At 39.2% G+C, this 20179-nt stretch overlaps 1 protein-coding gene and 1 long non-coding RNA gene across 10 annotated transcripts in view; one reads left to right on the forward strand and one right to left on the reverse strand.

The window, feature by feature from the left end:
* LOC109568534 (uncharacterized) overlaps nt 1-20179 on the forward strand; it is a 53445-nt gene that overhangs the window by 6851 nt on the left and 26415 nt on the right. For all 3 annotated transcript variants that reach the window (XR_011570560.1, XR_011570561.1, XR_002182263.2), the window contains exon 2: nt 276-383. This is a non-coding gene — a long non-coding RNA (uncharacterized lncRNA). The remainder of the gene's footprint in view (nt 1-275; nt 384-20179) is intronic.
* The window catches only part of TBC1D31 (TBC1 domain family member 31), a 67089-nt gene continuing 47535 nt past the window's right edge, over nt 626-20179 (reverse strand). For 4 of the 7 annotated variants that reach the window (XM_019973888.2, XM_070802498.1, XM_070802499.1 and 1 more), the window contains 7 exons: nt 19431-19566; nt 15442-15534; nt 12756-12899; nt 11510-11704; nt 10421-10547; nt 2940-3035; nt 626-980 (listed from right to left, as the gene is read on the reverse strand). In XM_019973888.2, coding sequence (XP_019829447.2) covers nt 847-980; nt 2940-3035; nt 10421-10547; nt 11510-11704; nt 12756-12899; nt 15442-15534; nt 19431-19566 — 925 coding nt within the window. In that variant the 3' untranslated portion in view covers nt 626-846. The remainder of the gene's footprint in view (nt 981-2939; nt 3036-10420; nt 10548-11509; nt 11705-12755; nt 12900-15441; nt 15535-19430; nt 19567-20179) is intronic. The other 3 variants (XM_019973889.2, XM_070802500.1, XM_019973890.2) reach the window with 2 other exon arrangements.

The raw sequence follows: 20179 nt of genomic DNA on the forward strand, positions 1-20179 counted from the left end.
ATATCTTGTGATTTTGTTGTGGCCCACACCTCGACCATGAAGGCATGTTTGCACCTAACTGCAAACAGACAGAAGGACAATGAGGCTGACAAGGTGCTCCTGGGAATCCAATGCCTTGCACAGTGATGGGCTATTATCTGAGGACTTTGGACAGAAGAGAGCATTTGGTTTACCATAAGGTTATACTCTGTGCCAAAAAAAAAACAACAAAAAACTCAGTGTGTTAAGCACTATACCAGGAACCTGACCATGTGCTATTTCTATGCTCCTTTTAGAAATGGGTTCGGGGAAGTGACCTGCCAGCCAAGATGATGAAGCCGGGAGCAGCTGTGCTGTGGAGCTGTCGGTGCCTTGCGGAGAAGCAAAGCTGGTGGCTGCGTGCGGTGAGTGCAGTGGGGTCGCCGGTGAGGGGAGGCCCGGCTTCTGGGGGACGGAGGGGCCCTGGGGCGGGCCTCTCCTCACCGCTCGTGGTCTGCGGCTGCTGCTGAGTTCAGGTCCTGGATGCATAGCTGTTGAGATGCTGTCCTGTTCTTTAGTTCTCCATTTATCCTTAAAATAAAACCTCATCAACAAGTCCCTGAGGTTCATGCTGGTCCCTGCAACCTGAAAGGGCCTCATACAAAGCTTTAAAAGCTTCAAATATTTTTTTATTGTTAAAAGTATAATAATAATAAGCCATTTACAAGTCCCAAACCACCAGAATTAAGAACACATAATTTTTATACACACATTTTCCATACAAAAGGTTGATCTTTATAGGCATTTGAAATAAATAATCTGAAAATCAGCAGCACTGATTGCAAAATAAGTATCTTGTTCTCTGACTGTCTCAAGGTGACCAGCCTCCTATGTAGCCAAAAGGTGAGGCGTTTGACATCTGTTCTGAGCCTGGGTGATGAGTCTCTGGCGGAGGTTTCTCGCTCTCTCCATGAGATCCTGTTCCATGGCGTCCCAATGCATTTTTCTCTGGTTTAATGAAACTTGGAAACAAAATTTTAAATTAACAGTAGTTAGTTTGAGCAATGGTATAGCGTTTAAAGATAAATATGTTGCAAAGACCAATAATGAAATGAATATTCTAAACCAAATTTCTTACACGGAAAAGCCTAACGTATTACCTGGTCCTGTGAGGTTCCATTTACAAGTCAAATATTTGGTGGATTGAACAAATGCTATTAGAGAACTTATTTGCTTTTGGTTATCTTTTTTTTTTTTTGATTTGGGAATATAGATTAACTTTTAAATCAGGAAGAAAGCTTGTCTAAGAGAGAATCTGAGTTTTTTACAATAGTAAGTTTTTCCACCATGATATTTATTGTAATGAGAAAATTCCAAGGTGCCAAAATTAATAGTGAAATATACACCATGACCACTTTCTAATGACTCAATACATAAATCAAGTACTTGTTACAATGACCAACACAAGGAAAGTCCAGAATCAAGCTTAGAACATTACAATGTGTCTAAGTGTAACAGCCATTTCATATTGATTTAGAGGGGTAGTAAATACTGGAATTCAATAAAGAAGCATCTTAAAAACATACTTCTCTGAAACTTATATACCCAAAGAGCTTCAATTTATGAAAACTATTTTCCCCCAAGGAATAAAACATTTATGCTTTTTCATTTTGTTGCCAAGTAAGAAACTTGCCAAATGTCAACTCGATTTTGAAGTTTAGAATATCTAGTTAAAAATTCTGATGTGTTGGAGTAGAGAACAGTTGAGAATCTTCTGTACTTTCGTCTGACTTATGCATGACTTTTGGTTAATTTCATATCGTGACACAGTGTTTAGAGATGCACATAAGAGTATGTATGTTAGTGAATAGTTTATACCATACTGGAACTCATGACTTGTTGTTAGGTATATTTTTTATAAAGCTGGTCTTTTGGGGACATTCTGTAAAAATCTGTTCTTGTAAAAGAACTCAAAGGACCTTGTGAAGTTCTGCTTCATTTTTATGACAGTTTTATTGAAGAAGTTGGTTGAAGAGTCTGAGTTTCCTGTCCTCTCCCCTCCTTTTAAAAACAAACCAAGGAAAAAAAAACAAACAAATAAAACCAAGGCCTTTACAGGGGAAACTGTTAGCTCCTTTATGGGGTAACTCTGTGACTGCATTTCTGTAAGATGTTTCCATTCCATCCCATCCCTTCCAGAAATGAACAAAAACCTCCAGTGAATCAAGTCAAGGGATCAAAAGGCAATTGATCAGCACGGAGCCCTTTGCCCTCAGCAATTCTGAGCAAGCTGGCCCCGCAGTATATCTTGGAGTCCAGAGCAGACTCATTTCCAATGGTTGCTGGAGGCAGCTCAGCCCAAAAGAGTCGAGAAAACTCAAATATGGAATAGCTTTGAAAAATAATCCTGCGATTTTCTTTTCACAAGGATGTAAAAAAGTAGTTACGAATATCATTCATTTAGTCAGGGACAGACTTCCGTCGGTGCCTCCAGCTGCGCTTCGGGCAGCAATGCTGTGCTGAGGAAACAGTTGCATTAATGACGCCTGGCAGACCTTCCTTCCTTGGGGTTTGGTCTGACCCAGTTTTCCCCAGCTGGAAACTTGAGAATCTTGCTGCTTCCACTTTAGGATTTCCATGGCCAGTGCCCTGGGAAAATGGTCTCAATGTGCTGTAAATATAATTTAAGCCACAATCTTGCCTTGTTATTGCTTAGTTGCTGAGTTGTGTCTGACTCTTTGCGCCCCCAATGGACTGCAACCTGTCAGGCTCCTCTGTTCATGGGATTCTCCAGGCAGCAATACTGGAGTGGGTTGCCATTTCCTTCTCCAGGGGATGTTCCTGACCCAGGGACTGAACCCATGTCTCCTGGGTTGGCAGGAGGATTCTTTACCACTGAGCCACCTGGGACACCCCCACTCTTGCTTAAACATTGCTAAATCTAACATGATAGGAGACATCTTTCTTGTTCATCGACTTACTCTGTGTCAAGGACTCCATTTCAGAAATGTCATTTAATTGTGAGGCTCTAGGCAGACAGCCTGAGGCGAACTCTTCATCTCGGCCCTTGGGCACTACTGTTATAAAAGTGGAAAAAAAAAAAATGAAAGAGTGGAGTGTATAGAAAGCCTTGCTTAATTCCAAATGGTCCCTAGTAAATTAAAATTGCCAAGGATAAAAAGCCCCTTCCTTTTCTACCCTGGGAAGAATGCTGTCACAATTCAAAAGGCAAGCAAATTGCAGTTACTGAGAATTAAAAGCTGAGCTGAAAGTAAAGTACTTTAAAAACACCTTTAGCAAAAACAAAAAACCAACAGACCACTGAAAAATACAGCTGCTAGGACAGAGATCCCAAACAACTGCTGGGAGAGACTATGAAACATGGTTAGCAAGCCTTTCTTGAGAACTGGGAGCTGATCTCTATTGGCTTTACCCAAGCAGGGCCTGATCACAGAACACAGCACACCAGACGCAGTGATGGGCGAGGCTCACCCGGGCTTCTTAAGACTGGGAAGCATGGCAGTGTCCACACCTAACCAGTGCCTCCTGATTTTTGAATCCCATCCTTTAGCTTTGTTTTTGCTGTCTCCTAACCCTACAGCTTTACATCCAATAAGATATCAGAGTCTCTATTTCTTGGCTTAGGATGCCCCTTCCTTTCCACTCCCGTCACTAGGGCCCAAGCCTCCACGAGTCAGACCCAGACTGCTTGGGTCACACAGACTCAGCAAGGTGACACTTGCCTTTACCTGGGCTCAAGAACTTCAGCTAATGGTTTCAACTCACAGTTTTAGCTCAATCAGTCTTTGCGATAATGTGTGTGCATGCTAAGTCATGTCGACTCTTTGCAACCCCAAGTGGAGCAGGTTGCCATTCCCTTCTCTAGGGGAACTTCCTGACCCAGGGATCAAACTCCTTTCTCCTGCATTGCAGGTGAATTCTTCACAACTGAGCCACCTGGGAAGCCCAAGACAATGGATTACCAAATGACTAATTTGAACTGGTGTCAGGGAATAGAATATGAGTCATCTTCAAGTAACTGAAGGGCTATCATATGGCAGAGGTAGTAAGTGCATAACTGTAGTTTATTTACAATGTTGTATTAGTCTCAAGTGTACAGCAAAGTGATTCAGTTAGGTATTCTTTTTCATATTCTTCTATATTCTGGGTTATTACAAGATACTGAATATAGTTCCCTGTGTCATACAGTAGGTCTTTATTTTATATACAGTAGTGTATGTATCTGTTAATCCCATACTAATTTATCCTTCTCTCCCTGCTTCCCCCTTTGGTAACTATAAGTTTGTTTTCTGTCTGTGCGTCTGTTTGTAAATAAGTTCATTTGTATCATTTCTTTATAGATTCCACATGTAAGTGATACGATATTTGACTTTCTCTGGCATACTTCACATGGTATGGTAATCTCTGTGTCCATCCATATTGCAGCAAATGGTGTTATTCTTTTTCAAGGCTGAGTAGTATTCCATTGTATACATGTACTACATCTTCTTTATCCACTATCCATCAATGAACATCTAAGTTTGCTTCTGTGTCTTGGCTATCGTGAACAGTGCTGCAATGAACAACGGGGCACATGTATCTTTTTGAATTTGAATTTCTGTCTTTTTTGGATACATGCCCACCAGTGGAACTACTAGACCATATGGTAATTCTATATTTAGTTTTTAAAGGTACCTCCACACTGTTCTCCACAGTGGCTGCACCAATTTACCTCGCCATCAGTTGTGTAAGAAGCTTCCCTTTTCTCCACACCCTCTCTAGTATATTTTTAGAAACTTTTCTGATGGCCATTCTGACCAGAGAATGGGCTTCCCTTGTGGCTCAGCTGGTAAATAATCCACCTGCAATGCAGGAGACCTGGGTTCGATCCCTGGGTTGGGAAGATCCCCTGGAGAAGGGAAAGGCTACCCACTCAGTATTCTGGCCTGGAGAATTCCATCAACTCTATAGTCCATGGGGTCAAAAAGAATCGGACACAACTGAGCAACTTTCATTTCACTGACCAGAGAACAGTTTTTAATCAGAAAATTTACAAAAAGAAGAGCAGATTCAACTATATATAAGGAAGGAACAACTTTTAAATAAAATAGTGGTAGAAAATGGAATAAGGTAATATGCTGACAGCTCTGTTAGTGCTCTGGCATAGGCTGGGCAACCACCACTGCAGAGATGATTCACATATCAGATCCTGCCAAGTCTGAGTTCGCGTAGTTCCTTGTCTCTCATTTGTCCTCCCAAATCCATCCTGCCCACAGCTGCTTAATTCATCCTTCCAAAGGGCTGGGTTATAAACACGGAGGGGCCAATGGTTCCCTCCTTTGCTTATAGCAACGCTTCAAACACTGCTGAGCAGATTCACCTGAAAAACTTTAAAACAAAAATCTAGCTTTCCAGTTTCTATCTTAGATCTACGAAATTAAATCACCATTGGTCAGGTCCTGAATATGTATTTAAAAAAAAATAATTTTGTTTTTGGCTGTGCTGGGTTTTAGTTGCTGCGTGGGCCCTTCCCTAGTTGCAGCGCCCAGTGCTCGGCCTCTCTTGTTGCCGAGCACGGGCTCTTAGGGCATTTGGGCTTCAGTAGTTGGGGCAGGAGGGCTCAGAAGTTGGGGGTCCTGGGCTCTAGAGCAGACTCGGTAGTAGTGGCACACGGGCTTAGTTGCTCTGTGGCAGGTGGGATCTTTCTGGACCAGGGATCAAACCTGCATCTCCTGCATTGGCAGGCGGATTCTTTACCACTGAGCCACCAGGGAAGTCCCCAAATATGTATTTAAAAAAAAAACAATTTGTAATGCACCTAAAAAATTGCCAGTCACTTGCTAATTATAACATAAAGGTAAAAGGTGAAAGTTCTTTTTTCTGTACTTCTTGTACTGGAGCTTGCTTATTTCCTTCATTTAATTAAGGTATTTATTTTAAAGCCCCAAAGGTGATTCTTATTATTTAAAATTATCTTTTTCTGAAGTGGTACTACATGTACCACACAAAATTCAAAAGGAGCAAAAAGGAACAAACTAAATTTCCTTCCTTTCCTTAACTGCATTCCTTGGCTGGGAGGGAAGCCCTGTTCTCAGTCTTCCACAGGTCACTCTGCTGTCTGCCAGGCTGGTAAACAGGATGAAGCCCAACTGCTCAGCCTGGCACTGAAGGTCCCTGTCACTCTCTTGAACCATCCTTGTACTGAAGCCCTCTATACCAGTTAGCCTAACCTGAATCACCATGACAGGCAAGTTTCTGCCACTGATTAATTATTTTTAATAAGTTCTGTCTCAGACAAGGTGGTACTAGTGGTAAAGAATCTGTCTACCAATGCAGGAGACACAAGAGATGTGGGTTCGATCCCTGGGTCGAGAAGATCCCGTGGAGGAGGGCGTGGTGACCCTCTCCAGTATTCTTTCCTGGAGAATCTCATGGACAAAGGAGCCTGGTGGGCTACCATCCATGGGGTTGCAAAGAGTCGGACATGACTGAAGCAACTCTTATACGAGGGTAGTCATGGAGGCTTTAATTGGTCAATGCACAAAAATGGTAAGGGAAAACGGTGTGTATGTATGTATGTGTTCCTGAGAGAGATCCTTGGGAAGCCTGCAAACCATGAGGGGTTAGAAAATGGTGTAATACAATGCTAGAACTGTAACAAAATTACAGATCACCTAGTCCATACTCTTCTCATTTTACAAACGAGGAAACACCACCAGGAAACACTTCCTAATAAACACAGGTTAAACACGAGTAAATAAACTAACCAGAAGGACACAGCTTGGTGACTCTGGCTAAGTCTATTTGAGCCTTGTCTTCCTTTGCCGTGAAGCTGGGACTAGGTCTTCCTGTCGCCTCACCATGAGATCCTGCCTCCCTGAACGGTCCTCCCACTGCTCCAGGCTCCTCCCTTTCTTCAAGGCCCAGTCATTTTAAAAACCTGGTCCAATGGCTCCGCTTGGCCACCAGCATTTACTAATGTCATTAAAACAATAAATTTTGTTAAGATAATTCACTTACCACAAAATTCACCCCTTTGAAGGGTACAATTCAGTGTTTTTAGTACACTGAGGGTTGTGTAATCATCACCACTAATTCTAGAACATTTTCACCATCCCCAAAATAAACCCCGTATGCACTGGTAGCCCACTCCCCTACCGCTCCCACCTGCAAACCACTAACCCACTTCTGCCTCTAGAGATTTGCCTATTCCAGACATTTCATGAAGAGAAGCATATAACATGCAGCCTTCTGGTCTAGCTTCTTTAACTTAGCCTAAGATTCTCAAGGTCCATCCATTTTGTAGCATGAATCAGTTAATTCCTTTTTATTGCTAAGTAAAATTCCATTGTATGGGTATACCAATTTATTTTATCCATTCCTCATTTGATGGGTATTTGGGTTGTTTCTCCTTTTTTTGGCTATTATAAATATTGATGCTGTGGGCAATTCAGTATACAAGTTTTTGCAGGGATATATTTTCAATTCTCTGGGTGTGTATATGGGAGTAGAACTTCTGGGTCATACAGTCTCTCTGGGTTTAACCTTCTGAGGAACTGCCGGATTGTTTCCCGCAGCGGCTGTGCCACGCCACACTCCCACCAACACTGCTCTGGTTTGGCTGGTCCTTGCCCACACCTGTTAATGGATTACATCGATGCTAACTGATCGTGAAGCTGCATCTGATTTTTAATTTTTTTCCCCATGTGGTTTTGATTTGTATTTCTTTAATGACTAACTTAGGAAGATCCCCTGGAAGAGGGCATGGCAACCCACTCCAGTATTCTTGCCTGGAGAATCCCCATGGACGGAGGAGCCTGGCGGGCTACAGTCCGTGATGTCGAAGAGAGTCGGATATGACTGAAGCAACTTAGCACGCAAGCACAATGACTAATTTAAGCTGAACAGCTCTTCATATGTGTGTTGGCCATTTGAGTATCTTCTTTGGAGAACTGTTCAAATCTTTTGCCCATTACAAATCTGGACTAATTTTATAAGACATTGCTATTCAGCTTCAATTTAAGTTTACGGGCCTGGGATTTTAGGGTCAGTGAGGGCCACTCATACTGTCCAGAAGGTTCTGTTTTCTGGGAAACGGTAAGAATATCCTCCCCATTGCTAAGAGAGACCGGCACTAGGCAACATTTAAATAACCGGTCTGTTGTTGGCACACTTGCCTGTTTCCACTTCCTCTGCCTCCCTTCCAGCTCTGAGTGACAAACCAAGGCAAGCACCTGTGATCAAAATGCCATTTTCCTAATTATAGCCGATTATCCCCTGGTTTTAGGATTAAATGACATGGATTTAATTTCTATACCCTGATTAAGGCAATGATCAAATCCTTATACATATGCCTTTTGAAGATAGATGATTATCAACCACACACTCTGTGATTGGTGAAACTCAGGGATGTCGACAAAACGTAGGGGACAGAACAGGAAGACACCATGGAGGTGGGAGACCCAGATGCAGGCAGACTACGGAGCAGGCAGTCTTTTGCAGTTTCTTCCCTTTTACTATCTCTAAATTCAGAGGTTCTTGAAAAGGGTCTATTGTTTTCTTCTAATGTAGAGGTCAGTGTGATAGGGTTAGGGAGTAAGGCGGCTCCAGTGGTTGGGGTCTTCTACAAGCAGGTTTTAAACATAGCTTGCCTAAGGGCTCTGAGTACTATTTGAGACCTAAACTCAAAAGCATGAGAGGTAATGAGGGGTTTCAAAAGTAGCCTAGTTAAATGAGCATGATAGCATCTAATTTCTATTTTTACTTTTCAAATTTGTGCCCTACAAAAGTAATTAAGGTAATACACTGCATTAGTCATAAAAGCCCCAAACTAGACATAACCCAATGTTCACCAGTTAATGAATGGATAAATAAAACATGGAATACACATACAGTGGACTATTACGCAGCATTAAAAAGGAATGAAGTACTGATACCTGCTACAACATGGTTGAACCTCAAAACATTATCTAGGTGAAAGAAGTCAGATACAAAGGACTACATATTATATGATTCTATTTACATGAAATTTCCTGAACAGGCAAGTCTACAGAGACAAGAGTAGATTAGTGGTTGCCAGGGGCTGGGGGAGTGACAGGAAATGAGGTATGACTGCAAATGGGCATGGGGTTATTGGGGGTGCTGAAAATGTTCTAGAGTTGATTGTGGTGATGGCTGTACCACTCTGAATATATTTAATATATGGTAATACAATACCATTGAATTATAAACTTTGTATAGGTGAATGGTATGGCATGTGAATTATATAGCAATAAGGCTGTTATTTTAAAAAGTAATACATACACATTTTATAAAAGACTGAAACAATATAAAGTATAGTAAAATACAAGTTCCCTGTGTCTGTATTGGGCTTCCCTTGTGGCTCAGCTGGTAAAGAATCCGCCTGCAATGCAGGAGACCTGGGTTCAATCCCCTGGGTTGGGAAGATCCCCTGGAGAAGGGAAAGGCTACCCACTCTAGTATTCTGGCCTAGAGAATTCCATGGACTGTATAGTCTGTGGAGTATCTGTACTGTTTTAGAATTTTAAGTTACAATTTTGATTTTTCATTGAATGCCACTGTAAGTGAAAAGTGAAAGTCACTCAGTCGTGTCTGACTCTTTGCAACCCCATAGACTATACAGTTCATGGAATTCTCCAGGCCAGAATACTGGAGTGGGTAGCCTTTCCCTTCTCCAGGGGATCTTCCCAACCCAGGGATCAAACCCAGGTCTCCTGCATTGCAGGTGTATTCTTTATCAGCTGAGCCACCAGGGAAGCCTTGCACCATAAACTAATGTTTGATTAGATCCTATAAGAAGTTTCCTCGTGCTACTTTCATGTACTGCTGTTCTGAGGACCAGTTATGGACAAAGCACACTTTATTTTTTTACTAAAATTAACTAGATATAGCACTTTGGGAACAAATTATATTCTAGTATATTAAGGGGATGCCCAGCAATGGCAACCCACTCCAGTACTCTTGCATGGAAAATCCCATGGACGGAGGAGCCTGGTAGGCTGCGTCCATGCGGTCATGAAGAGTCAGACACGACTGAGCGACCTCACTTTCACTTTTCACTTTCATGCATTGGAGAAGGAAATGGCAACCCACTCCAGTGTTCTTGCCTGGAGAATCCCAAGGACGGTGGAGCCTGGTGGGCTGCTGTCCACCAGGATTGCACAGAGTCGGACACGACTGAAGCGACACAGCAGCAGGACCATGGAACCATGGAATAAAACAGAATTCTATAGGATGGTTGAGAAATTTTTCTTGGAGCTTTTTTTTTTTAAACAGCCCCACCTCCTCAGCCCAGTCTTCCCAACCAAAAAGTAGTAACTAGTGATTATCTTTCAGCTGAGCAATAATTTGACTAGAAGTGCCAAAACACATGTAAGGATTTATCCATGATAAGAGACCATACGAAATGAACGAATGTTTAACACTGTGAAGGAATGCTCACCTTTATCACACGGATGCTGAGCATCATGTATCTCTTTCTCTAGGAACCATCTTCTAGAAGCATCTGAAAGAGCAGCAGTTTTCTTTTCTGATTTCAAATGAAAGTCTTTTTCTTCAGCTTCCTCCCACTAGATACAATAAAAAAAAATGACATAATGATTGTGCTAAATGCAAGTTCCTACAGTGAAATAAGCCTGTTTGTTTCCTCTCCTTGGTATTAGGTAATCTGGGTCCCTATGCTGGCTCAAGGCTGTTGAAGAGCCTTGAAAGCAGAGGCACTTCTGACGTCCCTACCACTCAAAGCCTCAGTGCCATGTAAACATGTAGGTCACAGCTGTCACTGAAATAATTCATTTCAGTACATTTCAGATCTCAAATATTAAGGGACTGAGGTGTTTTGGTTTTTTTTTTTTTTTTTTTTTGAGTTTTTAAAATTAATGGGTGGAAAGGTGTCCTTGCGAATGAAAAACATACTCTAGGAAGTCGTGCAGAGAAGTTCAAGGATGCAGTTTTCCTGATGATCTTGGAGACAGGATACCAACCCTGGACTGCCTACTCCAGACTTCTTCATGTGAAAAAGAAAAATATTTCTATCTTGCTTGTAGTTACAGTTATTTTGGGTTTTGTTACTAGTAGCTCTCTATATATTTCCTAACTGTTCAAAGTCTTTTATGTTATTAGTATAAAAAATTCAGTGAATTAAAGTGCTAGTATACAATGAGCCAGCACAAATACAGGAAGCTGGAAAGTTGAGACACTGATGTAACTGAGAAAGACACTCATTCTTGTCATGTCCTTCTTGCCTGTGTGCATGCCAAGTTGCTGCAGTCCTGTCTGATTCTTTGCGATCCTACGGATGGCAGCCTGCCAGGCTCCTCTGTCCATGGGATTCTCTGAGCAAGAACACTGCAGTGGGTTAGTCATTCTTAGGTGGCATCAATATTGGACTTTCTGAGCAATACCTATTAAAATTAGATCATCTTTAAGGTGTTTTCCAACAAAAATTATTTGGTTTGATGCTTTTGCCACTTGATTACATACTATTTCAAGATTTAAATAATTAACAAGAAGTTTATAACATCATTCTTACCTTTTTAGCTTCCCCTTCCATCATGGCGTTTAATACTTCTATTTCTTTCTTCCTGTTTTTCCGAAGGAGTTTAGCTATTTCCTGGTAGCATTCATTTCGGTGTAGATCACTGCACCTTTGTTTATGTAAAGCTTGAATTCGCCAGTCAGTATTTAGACATGCTTGTTCCGCTTTCGCCAAATTTTCTTCAATTAACTAAGAATTTGTAAATTTCAGAAACAAGATCAGACTTGACTACATAAAATATGGTACATCCATTCAGTGTCTCCAAGTGTCCAGTACAGATGTTCACAATCCTGTCTGCATATTAGCATCACCTCAGTGTTTAAACCAATATCCAGGCTCCAGCACAAACCAACTAAATTGATCTCTGGAGCAGCTGGATACTGGTACTTCCAGAGCACTCTCCAGGTGGTTCTAATGTACAGCCAAGGTTGAGAACTTCTACGCTAAGGGGCGGGGAGAATTAAATAATTTCCATGTTTTAATCCTTTGAAAAGGAGTCAGAAGAACGTATCTTACAGACTGGACAAAAGCCTGTAAGGAAAAAAGGCAGGGGGCGTTATTCTTGGGGAAACAGTCAAGGCACAGAACAGAGGCAGGGAAATCTTACATTTATTCCTGGCTTTTGGGACAAGGCCCGGCCCCGCCATAGACCCGTTTAACATTTTGCTGAAGGGATAACAAAGTTCTTCCCTGAAGGCCTCGAATTCCATTTCAATTCATTTAAGTCAGCATTTCTGAAAGGATACTCCCCCCAAAATTCTATAAGTTTAAGAAAATTTCTCAAAGATTCACAATGTGCCATATATCTTCAAATCTGGCATGAAAAAGCCTAACTTTTAAGACAGCTTTTTCAATACTTGTCATCTCCATTTTATTTAACACTAAGTTACTGATATTCTACAGAATACACCTGGAAAATGCTGGCTTATATACCAGGCAGAGACCTGATGTTTTGCAACTAATCTACTCAGGTATAATTTCTAAGACTCAGTGTAGGACAGTATCATTCACCAAGTTATTTCCCTTGTATTTTCTTACAAGTCCTGAAATTCTCAAGGAGTATAAAAGACACATGGATATGCTGTCAGTGAAACCTGCAAATAAAATAATGAGTTTCTAGGAATTGTGATGACTGAAGCAAAGAATCTAACTTTATAGGGTTCAATATTGAATTCCTTCTTTAAAAAGAACAGTAGATGGAAATTCTCCCCTCTATAGACACTAAATTTACCATATTTACCTTATGAATTTTTTGGTTCTGAGTTTGATCGGTTCCTATCAGTCTATGAAACATGTGTTCTTCAAGATCCACTTTCTGTCTATAGGCATCTGCATTTTCCTTCATTTCTTTTGCAACAGCTTCTTGATTTCTAGAGAGATTCTGCTAAAAAAAAAAAAAAGTCACCAATCGATATAGTAATAATGCTAGAACACAAAAATGATTTTTCTGTTTTTTAGAATACCTAAACTATAATCATCTAATTTTCAAAGTAAAGAGCAAACAGTGGTGAGTGACACCAGTGGAAATAAGAGTAACGATGTCTGAAAATTCTCATCTCTAAAGGCACCGAGATCACTGGCAAAACAAGCTTTTTCAGAACTCTGGAAACTAACTGAAGGCTTGCAGCAATCTGGGGAGCATTTATTCATAGAAAATGGCTGAATCTTAGATGCACTTTATGGCATTTTAAACTTATGTTATTCCCATTCCATGCCACACCTAAGTTCTGCCGCTGGCCTTGAAAACTGGTAGCCTGGCAGTCAATGGAGGGGGCAAAATGGAGGTCCTTCAAACTCCCATTCCCAGAGAACTGTCATCACTTGACCTGGAAGACCCTCCTCCCAAAGCTGTTTTTACTTGACCTGACTCAGAACTCATGTACAGCCTTTCCCTGGGGATGTTTGCTGAAGACCAACAGGGGAAACTGTTGAACATCGTGGCTGTCTGAGGCAGTGGGTCACAGAGCAAACAACAGGCTAATCAAAAAGCTCGGTAGGAAAAGCTGGGGAACTGGAAGTCTACACGGGGCTCTGAAATGCTCCAGTGGATTTCTGGGGCTTTAGAAGGCACATGCGTGTGTCAAAATGTGCACATGCCAAGGGCTGTGTGAATGCTCAGACCTGAGAAGGTCCTAAGGTTTCAACTCTGGTGAACTGAGGTTTTGTAAAACCTCAGTTTTACAAATGAAAAGAGCTGTCAACTGCCTAGCTGAGTGTGGAAGGTGTGTCACAATGTGATCCACACACAGCCCCTTGGCAAAGGCTGGAGGCTTACTGGTTCAAGGGACCTAAGGAAATCTTTGTCCAGTCACCAGGTTACCTGAGTAGAGATTTCAGTGACTATGCATGACAGAAAATACTTTATAGAATTTAGAAAAGTCACTAAGCAAAGAAACAAGAAACCCTAGGGAAAGAAGAGAATCTGATTTCCAGATTTGTCCTGTTATTTAAAATATCTTGTTTTCAACAAAAAATGACATGATATAATAAAAACTGAGAAGGTATGGTCCTATATATTCTGAATAGACATTAATCTCATGACCTCCAAGGAAGACAGAAAAATGGACAATTAACACATGAGAAGATGCTTCACATCATTAGTCATCAGGTAAACAACAAGTCTAATTGAGAAACATTCTACAATATATCTAGCCAGTATGCTTCAAAAATATAAATGTCATAAAATATAAAGACTCAAGAATGGTTCCAACTTAGAATAAAGAGACATACAACTGAAAAAATACATTATCTTAGATTTCGTTTTGCTCTAAAGGACATTTTTAGGACAACTGATAAAATGTGAATAAGGTTTTTTATAATAAATAATGTTAATTTCCTGATTTTGATCATTGTACTATGATTGTGTAATAATCCTTGGTTTTAAAAAATATAAACTGAATTTTTTAGGGCAAAAAAGCATTAAGTCTGCAACTTTTAAACAATTCGGAAAAAAAAAATGCGTATATATAGATTGAAAGAGAACAATAATGCAAATTTAGCAAAATGTTAATATCTGAGAATCTAAGAGAAAAAATTTTGAAATTCTTTGTATTTTTCTTGCAAATGTTCTGTTAATTCTGAAATCATGCTTCTGATGCCACCACCCCACCTCCCCCAAACGATAGTTAAAAAAAATAAGCTTAGTTCAAGTGAATTAATTCTAATTCAAAATCATAAGAAACTCAGTGAAAGTGTCAATCTCTGGGGCTCAGATTTAGAAAAAGTTCAGTGCAGAAACTTAAGTGATTTAGTGAAGAATGGATGCTATGTTTTAAATCTTATTTAATGTGAGCAACAAAGAGTCACATGCATGTTTGCATATCATATGCAAATACCTGTTACATATTTGTAGTTATCACTGATTTCAAACTCAGTCTGACTTTAAGAGGGTTGAGAGAAGTGAAAACTTATGGTTTCAACATCAAGTAAGTGAGCAACGTAATGCTTTTCCTCAGTAATAAATATTTATATCAGTACCAAAGTTTTCTTTTCCAGTGTCATGGAAACTGAATTATATGTGCTAAGGTAGGTACCTGATGATTTGATTCCAGAAGGTTCAAATTTAAAGTGTGCTTTACAGCTCTTGTCTGATTTACCTTATAGGATCCTTGTGAAGTACTGGGTTAATTTTGCAGTCACAATCACACAGATATAAGAAAACCTAGTAAGTTAGTAAAAGATCCTGAGGCAAAATCTGGGGCTTACATCTGGTGCTTCAGACACTAGGGTAAGTTGTTAAGAGAAACATGAATTAAAGAATTACAACAAACTCTGTGCATTCTGGCTACCTTACAATCCTGGATGACACTATACTCTTCTTGAAAAAACACAAACAAAATGAACATTAAAAAACCTCGAATAAATACAGCCTAAAAAGAGTCTGTACAAGCTCTGCTTTTCTTACACTGGAAACTGTTGATTTATACCTTCTCATAAAGTCTTTTTTGTGATTCGAGTTCCAGATGTCTCATTTCCAGGTCTTTGGCTGTGGCAGCAATTTCTCGATCTCTCATGTGTACCTATGGCCAAATAACAAACTGTGAATATCAAAAATAAATAACAAAAATAATTTTTGTTTAACAGATTTAGTAATCTTGTAATATGAACAAACCACTAAAAGCATTTAAAAATAATAGATACTGGGTTTTTGAAGCCAGAGTAATTCACAATATATTAACATTCAGCGTGGAATCCAGAAATAATGTCTTGAGTTAAAGTTAAGTGTAATTTTCTAAAAAAGAAAGCACAATTACCATATGCTCATTTGCCCAGGCTGGGAGAACAGATGGCAGTTCTTTCCATACTACATTAGCCATATTATGAGTTAGAAAAACTTGAGCAATTTAAATTCACAGTGGATGAAAATATAAAATGTTTAATCTTATTTGATATAACATTTATTTAATGTTCTTTTTGATTAAACTGTACTTTTCTAAATTCAGTTTGGCAACGAGTAACTCCAAGTCAAAGTGTACTGTGGTCTAGTCAACCTGTGTGTGCCCTGCTTGGATTCAGCCAATTTAAAGTTCACCTTTCTCCAATATCTGATTACTTGGAAGCATTTCACGCCTATACACTAGAGGATTTGGATAAAGGACTCTTTACATAGAGAATCTTGGGAAGTGTCTTAAATACTTGGCTGCCTAAAGTCCTCATTTTTTGGGGGGTGAGAATAACACAATATGTGTTTCCGAACAAAAAGTAAAACCCATTAGCATCTAATCTAAACATATCATCTAACCAATAAGCAGTTAATGACTACATTACTATTTCTGTGCATAAGGCAAAGTGTTAGATATTGTAGGCACACTATCAAATATAATCAGAGAAACAGTAAAAATGAGAATATAGTGGGATGTGCAAGGACATACATCCAAGGAGTAAAAAAAAAAAAAACCACAGACTGAAAACCAGTTCAACTTAAAGAGGTTCCTGAGATAGCAGTTAGCTCAAAGGTAGGGACACTTGAGTTGATGGACCAAGAGCAGTTACAATGCTAAAAGGCAGAGGAGAAGTTTGGCAAAGCAAAGAATGCTTTTTAGGAAATTCAATTACAGAAACTCTTTAGCTTATGAATTTTCAGAGGTACAAAGAGCCAGGTACCACAGCAGAACAGATCAACTCTGCTCGTTACTAACAGATGTGTCACTCTGGACTCAAGAAGTCTCTCCTGCTGGCCCCTGAATTGTGAGTAGAGAAGCTCCTGCAGTTTAGCAGGCTCAGAGCTCACTGTCAGGACAGGGAGTTGGAAGGGCAAGAGGCTGGAAGGGGAGGCAAAGGCTGATCACGCCACTGAAAGGACTTGACAGGATGCTTTCACCAAAACACTGCCTTCACTATCTCAAAGGAATAAAGAGATCACAGAGTTCTAAGCCCGAAATTACTTTTGGGGAAGAACAGACTTTTCTAGAATAATGAATTATCAACCTCATTTACTAGATGAGATTATTAAAAGGAATCATTAGATTTTAAAGAATTTAAAATTAGTTGGCTTTAAACAAAGCATTATCTCATGTTATAAAAAAATGATTAATATATAAAAAAATTTCATATGTGATCAAAACCAAGTTTTAAACTCTAAATTAGTTTATAAATTCAATGCAATCCTAATAAAAATTCCAATAGGATGGGAGGATTCAGGGAGAGAAGGGGGGAGAGAGAAAATTTTCAGTCTATCTGAAATGATAAACACGAGAATACTGAGGAAAACTGAAAAGTAATGAGGCCTGCTAATTAGCAAAACATTACACAGGTGTTATTCCAACAGTGGGACTGGCTTAGGAGGAGATCAAATTTATAAGGGAACTGAACATTTAATAACTGTTAATTATTATTAACAGCTGACTAATGACTTTTGCTCATATTCAACAAAAGCTGTTGGGAAAATTGACGTGCCTTTGGGAAGAAGTAAGCTTGGTCCCTAACTCATTTCTTACATTTATCAATAATTTTCAGACATCAGGGGCTGGCAAACTTCTTCTGGAAAGGGTCACAGAGTTAAACACTTGAGGCTCTGTGGGATGTAGTCTGTTTCAGCTGTTTGCCTCTGCCACTGTAGTACGAAAGAAGCTGAAGGAACATGTAAACAGGTGTTGGCTGTGGTCCAGTAAACCTGTGTTTATGGTCACTGATGTTTGAATTCCATATGTTTTAAAAAATCTAGTATGATTTTCATGACATGGAATATTCTTTGATTTTCTTAACCACTGAAAAATGTTAAAACAATTCTAACTTATGATGAGCCTTACAAAACAGGTGGTCTTATAAGAGTCAGATGTGCTGGTGCACAATAATCTACTGATCCTTAAGACAGAGATTAAAAAAAACAACAGAAAAACACAGAACTAGAAAAAAACTGCATAAGTGGTAATAGTAATGTGCTAAGTCACTTCAGGTGGGCCCAACTCTTTGTAACCCTATGGACTGCAGCCCACCAGGCTCCTTTGTCCGTGGACCTTCCCAGACAAAAAATACTGGAGTGGGTGGCAATTTCCTTCTCCAGCGGATCTTCCTGATCTGGGGATTGAACCTGCGTCTCTAACGTCTCCTGCATTGGCAGGCAGGCTCTTTACCACTAGAGCCATGGTAATACAACCTTAAATGGGAAGTTAATGAACAGGACACAAAACCTAGACATCATAAAAAATTAATGAAGTTGGTTATCCAAAAATTAACATATTTTACATGATGAAGAAAAGACACTGTAAACATTCTTAGAGACATGCAACACAGAGAACACAACACAAGGAGAACATTCACAACAGACGGAAGGATGAATGCCCCAACCGTCTGCTGGGTAGCTGCCCAACACCTAAAATGTGACCAGTCCTAACTGAGGTTTGCAGCGAGTATTAACTGACTGCTAGATTTCAAAGACTTAGTACAAACAAAAGGTAAAATAGTTCAAAGATGTCTGTATACTAATTACATATTGCAATGATAATTTCAAATATACTGCGTTAAATGTTATTAAAATTAATTTCATCTATTTCTTCTTACTCTTTAATGTGGCCATTAGAAAAGTTAAAATTACCCACATGGCTTACATATTTCTGTTGGACACTGCTGCCCCAAATGATAAAAGAGCCTGTGTAAACTGACAGGAAAAGGAGTAACTTGGTAGAAAGATGAACAAATGGTTTAGTTATGCAATTTACAGATCTACAAATGGTAAATGAAAAGATAGTTAACATCATTAGCAAAAAAAAACCCTACCCCAAAACCAAAAACCATTTTTCACCTATCAGACTGGCAAATACTAAGACTGATACACTCCAAATTGACTAGGGCATGAGTAGTCTTATACTCTTAAAACAGCTTAAGTGGTTTCATCTTTGGAGGACAATTTGACATTCCTTGGAATTTACTCAACAAAACTGTGTGGAAGTACTCAAAGATTTGTACTGAGAATGTACAGTCTGGCACTGTTTTGTACAGCAAAATACTGGAAACAACCTAAATATCCAACAGCAGAGGATTAAATAACCAATGACATGGCCATAAAATGGAATATTATGCAACCATAAAAAATAATTTATCTCTGGGGATGAAATAAGAGAAGAGTGGAGGAGGTCCATTTTTAATTCTAGGCTATGTGTAAATTTTTATATTAAAAAATATATTTCCCTTACTTCACAATTAACTTCATGGTTAATTGATATTTCCATTTTTAGAGAACCAGTCATCAAAGACCCTTGTCAACTTGACTCATTTTCCTGAAATTCCTAAAATATTTAACTATTAATAAAATACAAAAGAGAGTAAGAATAGCTGGGGGATGGGGGAAACTATATAAAACTAAAGGGGCTATTTAGTATACATTGTGAATTCTAGGAACAATATTTAACTTGAAGGTATTTGTTACATTTAAATGAGAGTAAGTGGAGATAATGTATGAGAGTTAAGAATAATAAACCTTTCTCTCAATTTCATCATCCAGTCTTCTTAGCTCCATTTCACGCTGATCTTGTTGAAGCTGCAGGAGACGTCTTCTTGCAGCATCTTGTAAGTGCATTTCCTTTACTTTCAACTCTCTTCTCACAGCAGCTAGTCTTAAACACACAATACATCAAGAGGAATAAATAAAATCATTTCCGAATATGTATTTAAATGGAAAAATACTGTGTTCCACAACAACGAAAGGCCTGAAACCTATTTTAGCCTGCTTTCCCAATTTAACTGGTGCCATCATAACATGGCTATTTTTATAATACAATGAAAAGTGCTCAGTTAGAAAACAAGTCTGCATTCATGAAAATGACAAGTGTACGTGACTGTAGCCAAATTACAGCTAACCTGGCTATTTCTTCATACTTAAACGTTCTCTTTAACAGGTCTACTACTCAGATCACTTCAATACAACTGATATCTTTTACTTGAGAAAAGAATGCCAAAAAAATACTCCGATGTTACCAAAGATTATGTATGATTATTCTTTTAGAATTTTTGCAGAAGGCTAACGGCTCAGTTCAGTAATTTTTTTTAACCCACACCATAAATCTGTTTCATAAAGTCCTATCCAAAAATAATCAATAAACACTTACAAAAGTGATTTTCCTAACAATTAGGGTTAGTGTTAATACTTATCCCATAATCTTAATCAACTTAAACATTTTGCCTTATGTTTAAGGCAATACTTACTTTTGAGTAGCATACTTTTGAATA

Source organism: Bos indicus, chromosome 14, assembly GCF_029378745.1.
Source record: "Bos indicus isolate NIAB-ARS_2022 breed Sahiwal x Tharparkar chromosome 14, NIAB-ARS_B.indTharparkar_mat_pri_1.0, whole genome shotgun sequence".
In the NCBI taxonomy this organism is placed as follows: Eukaryota; Metazoa; Chordata; class Mammalia; order Artiodactyla; family Bovidae; genus Bos; species Bos indicus.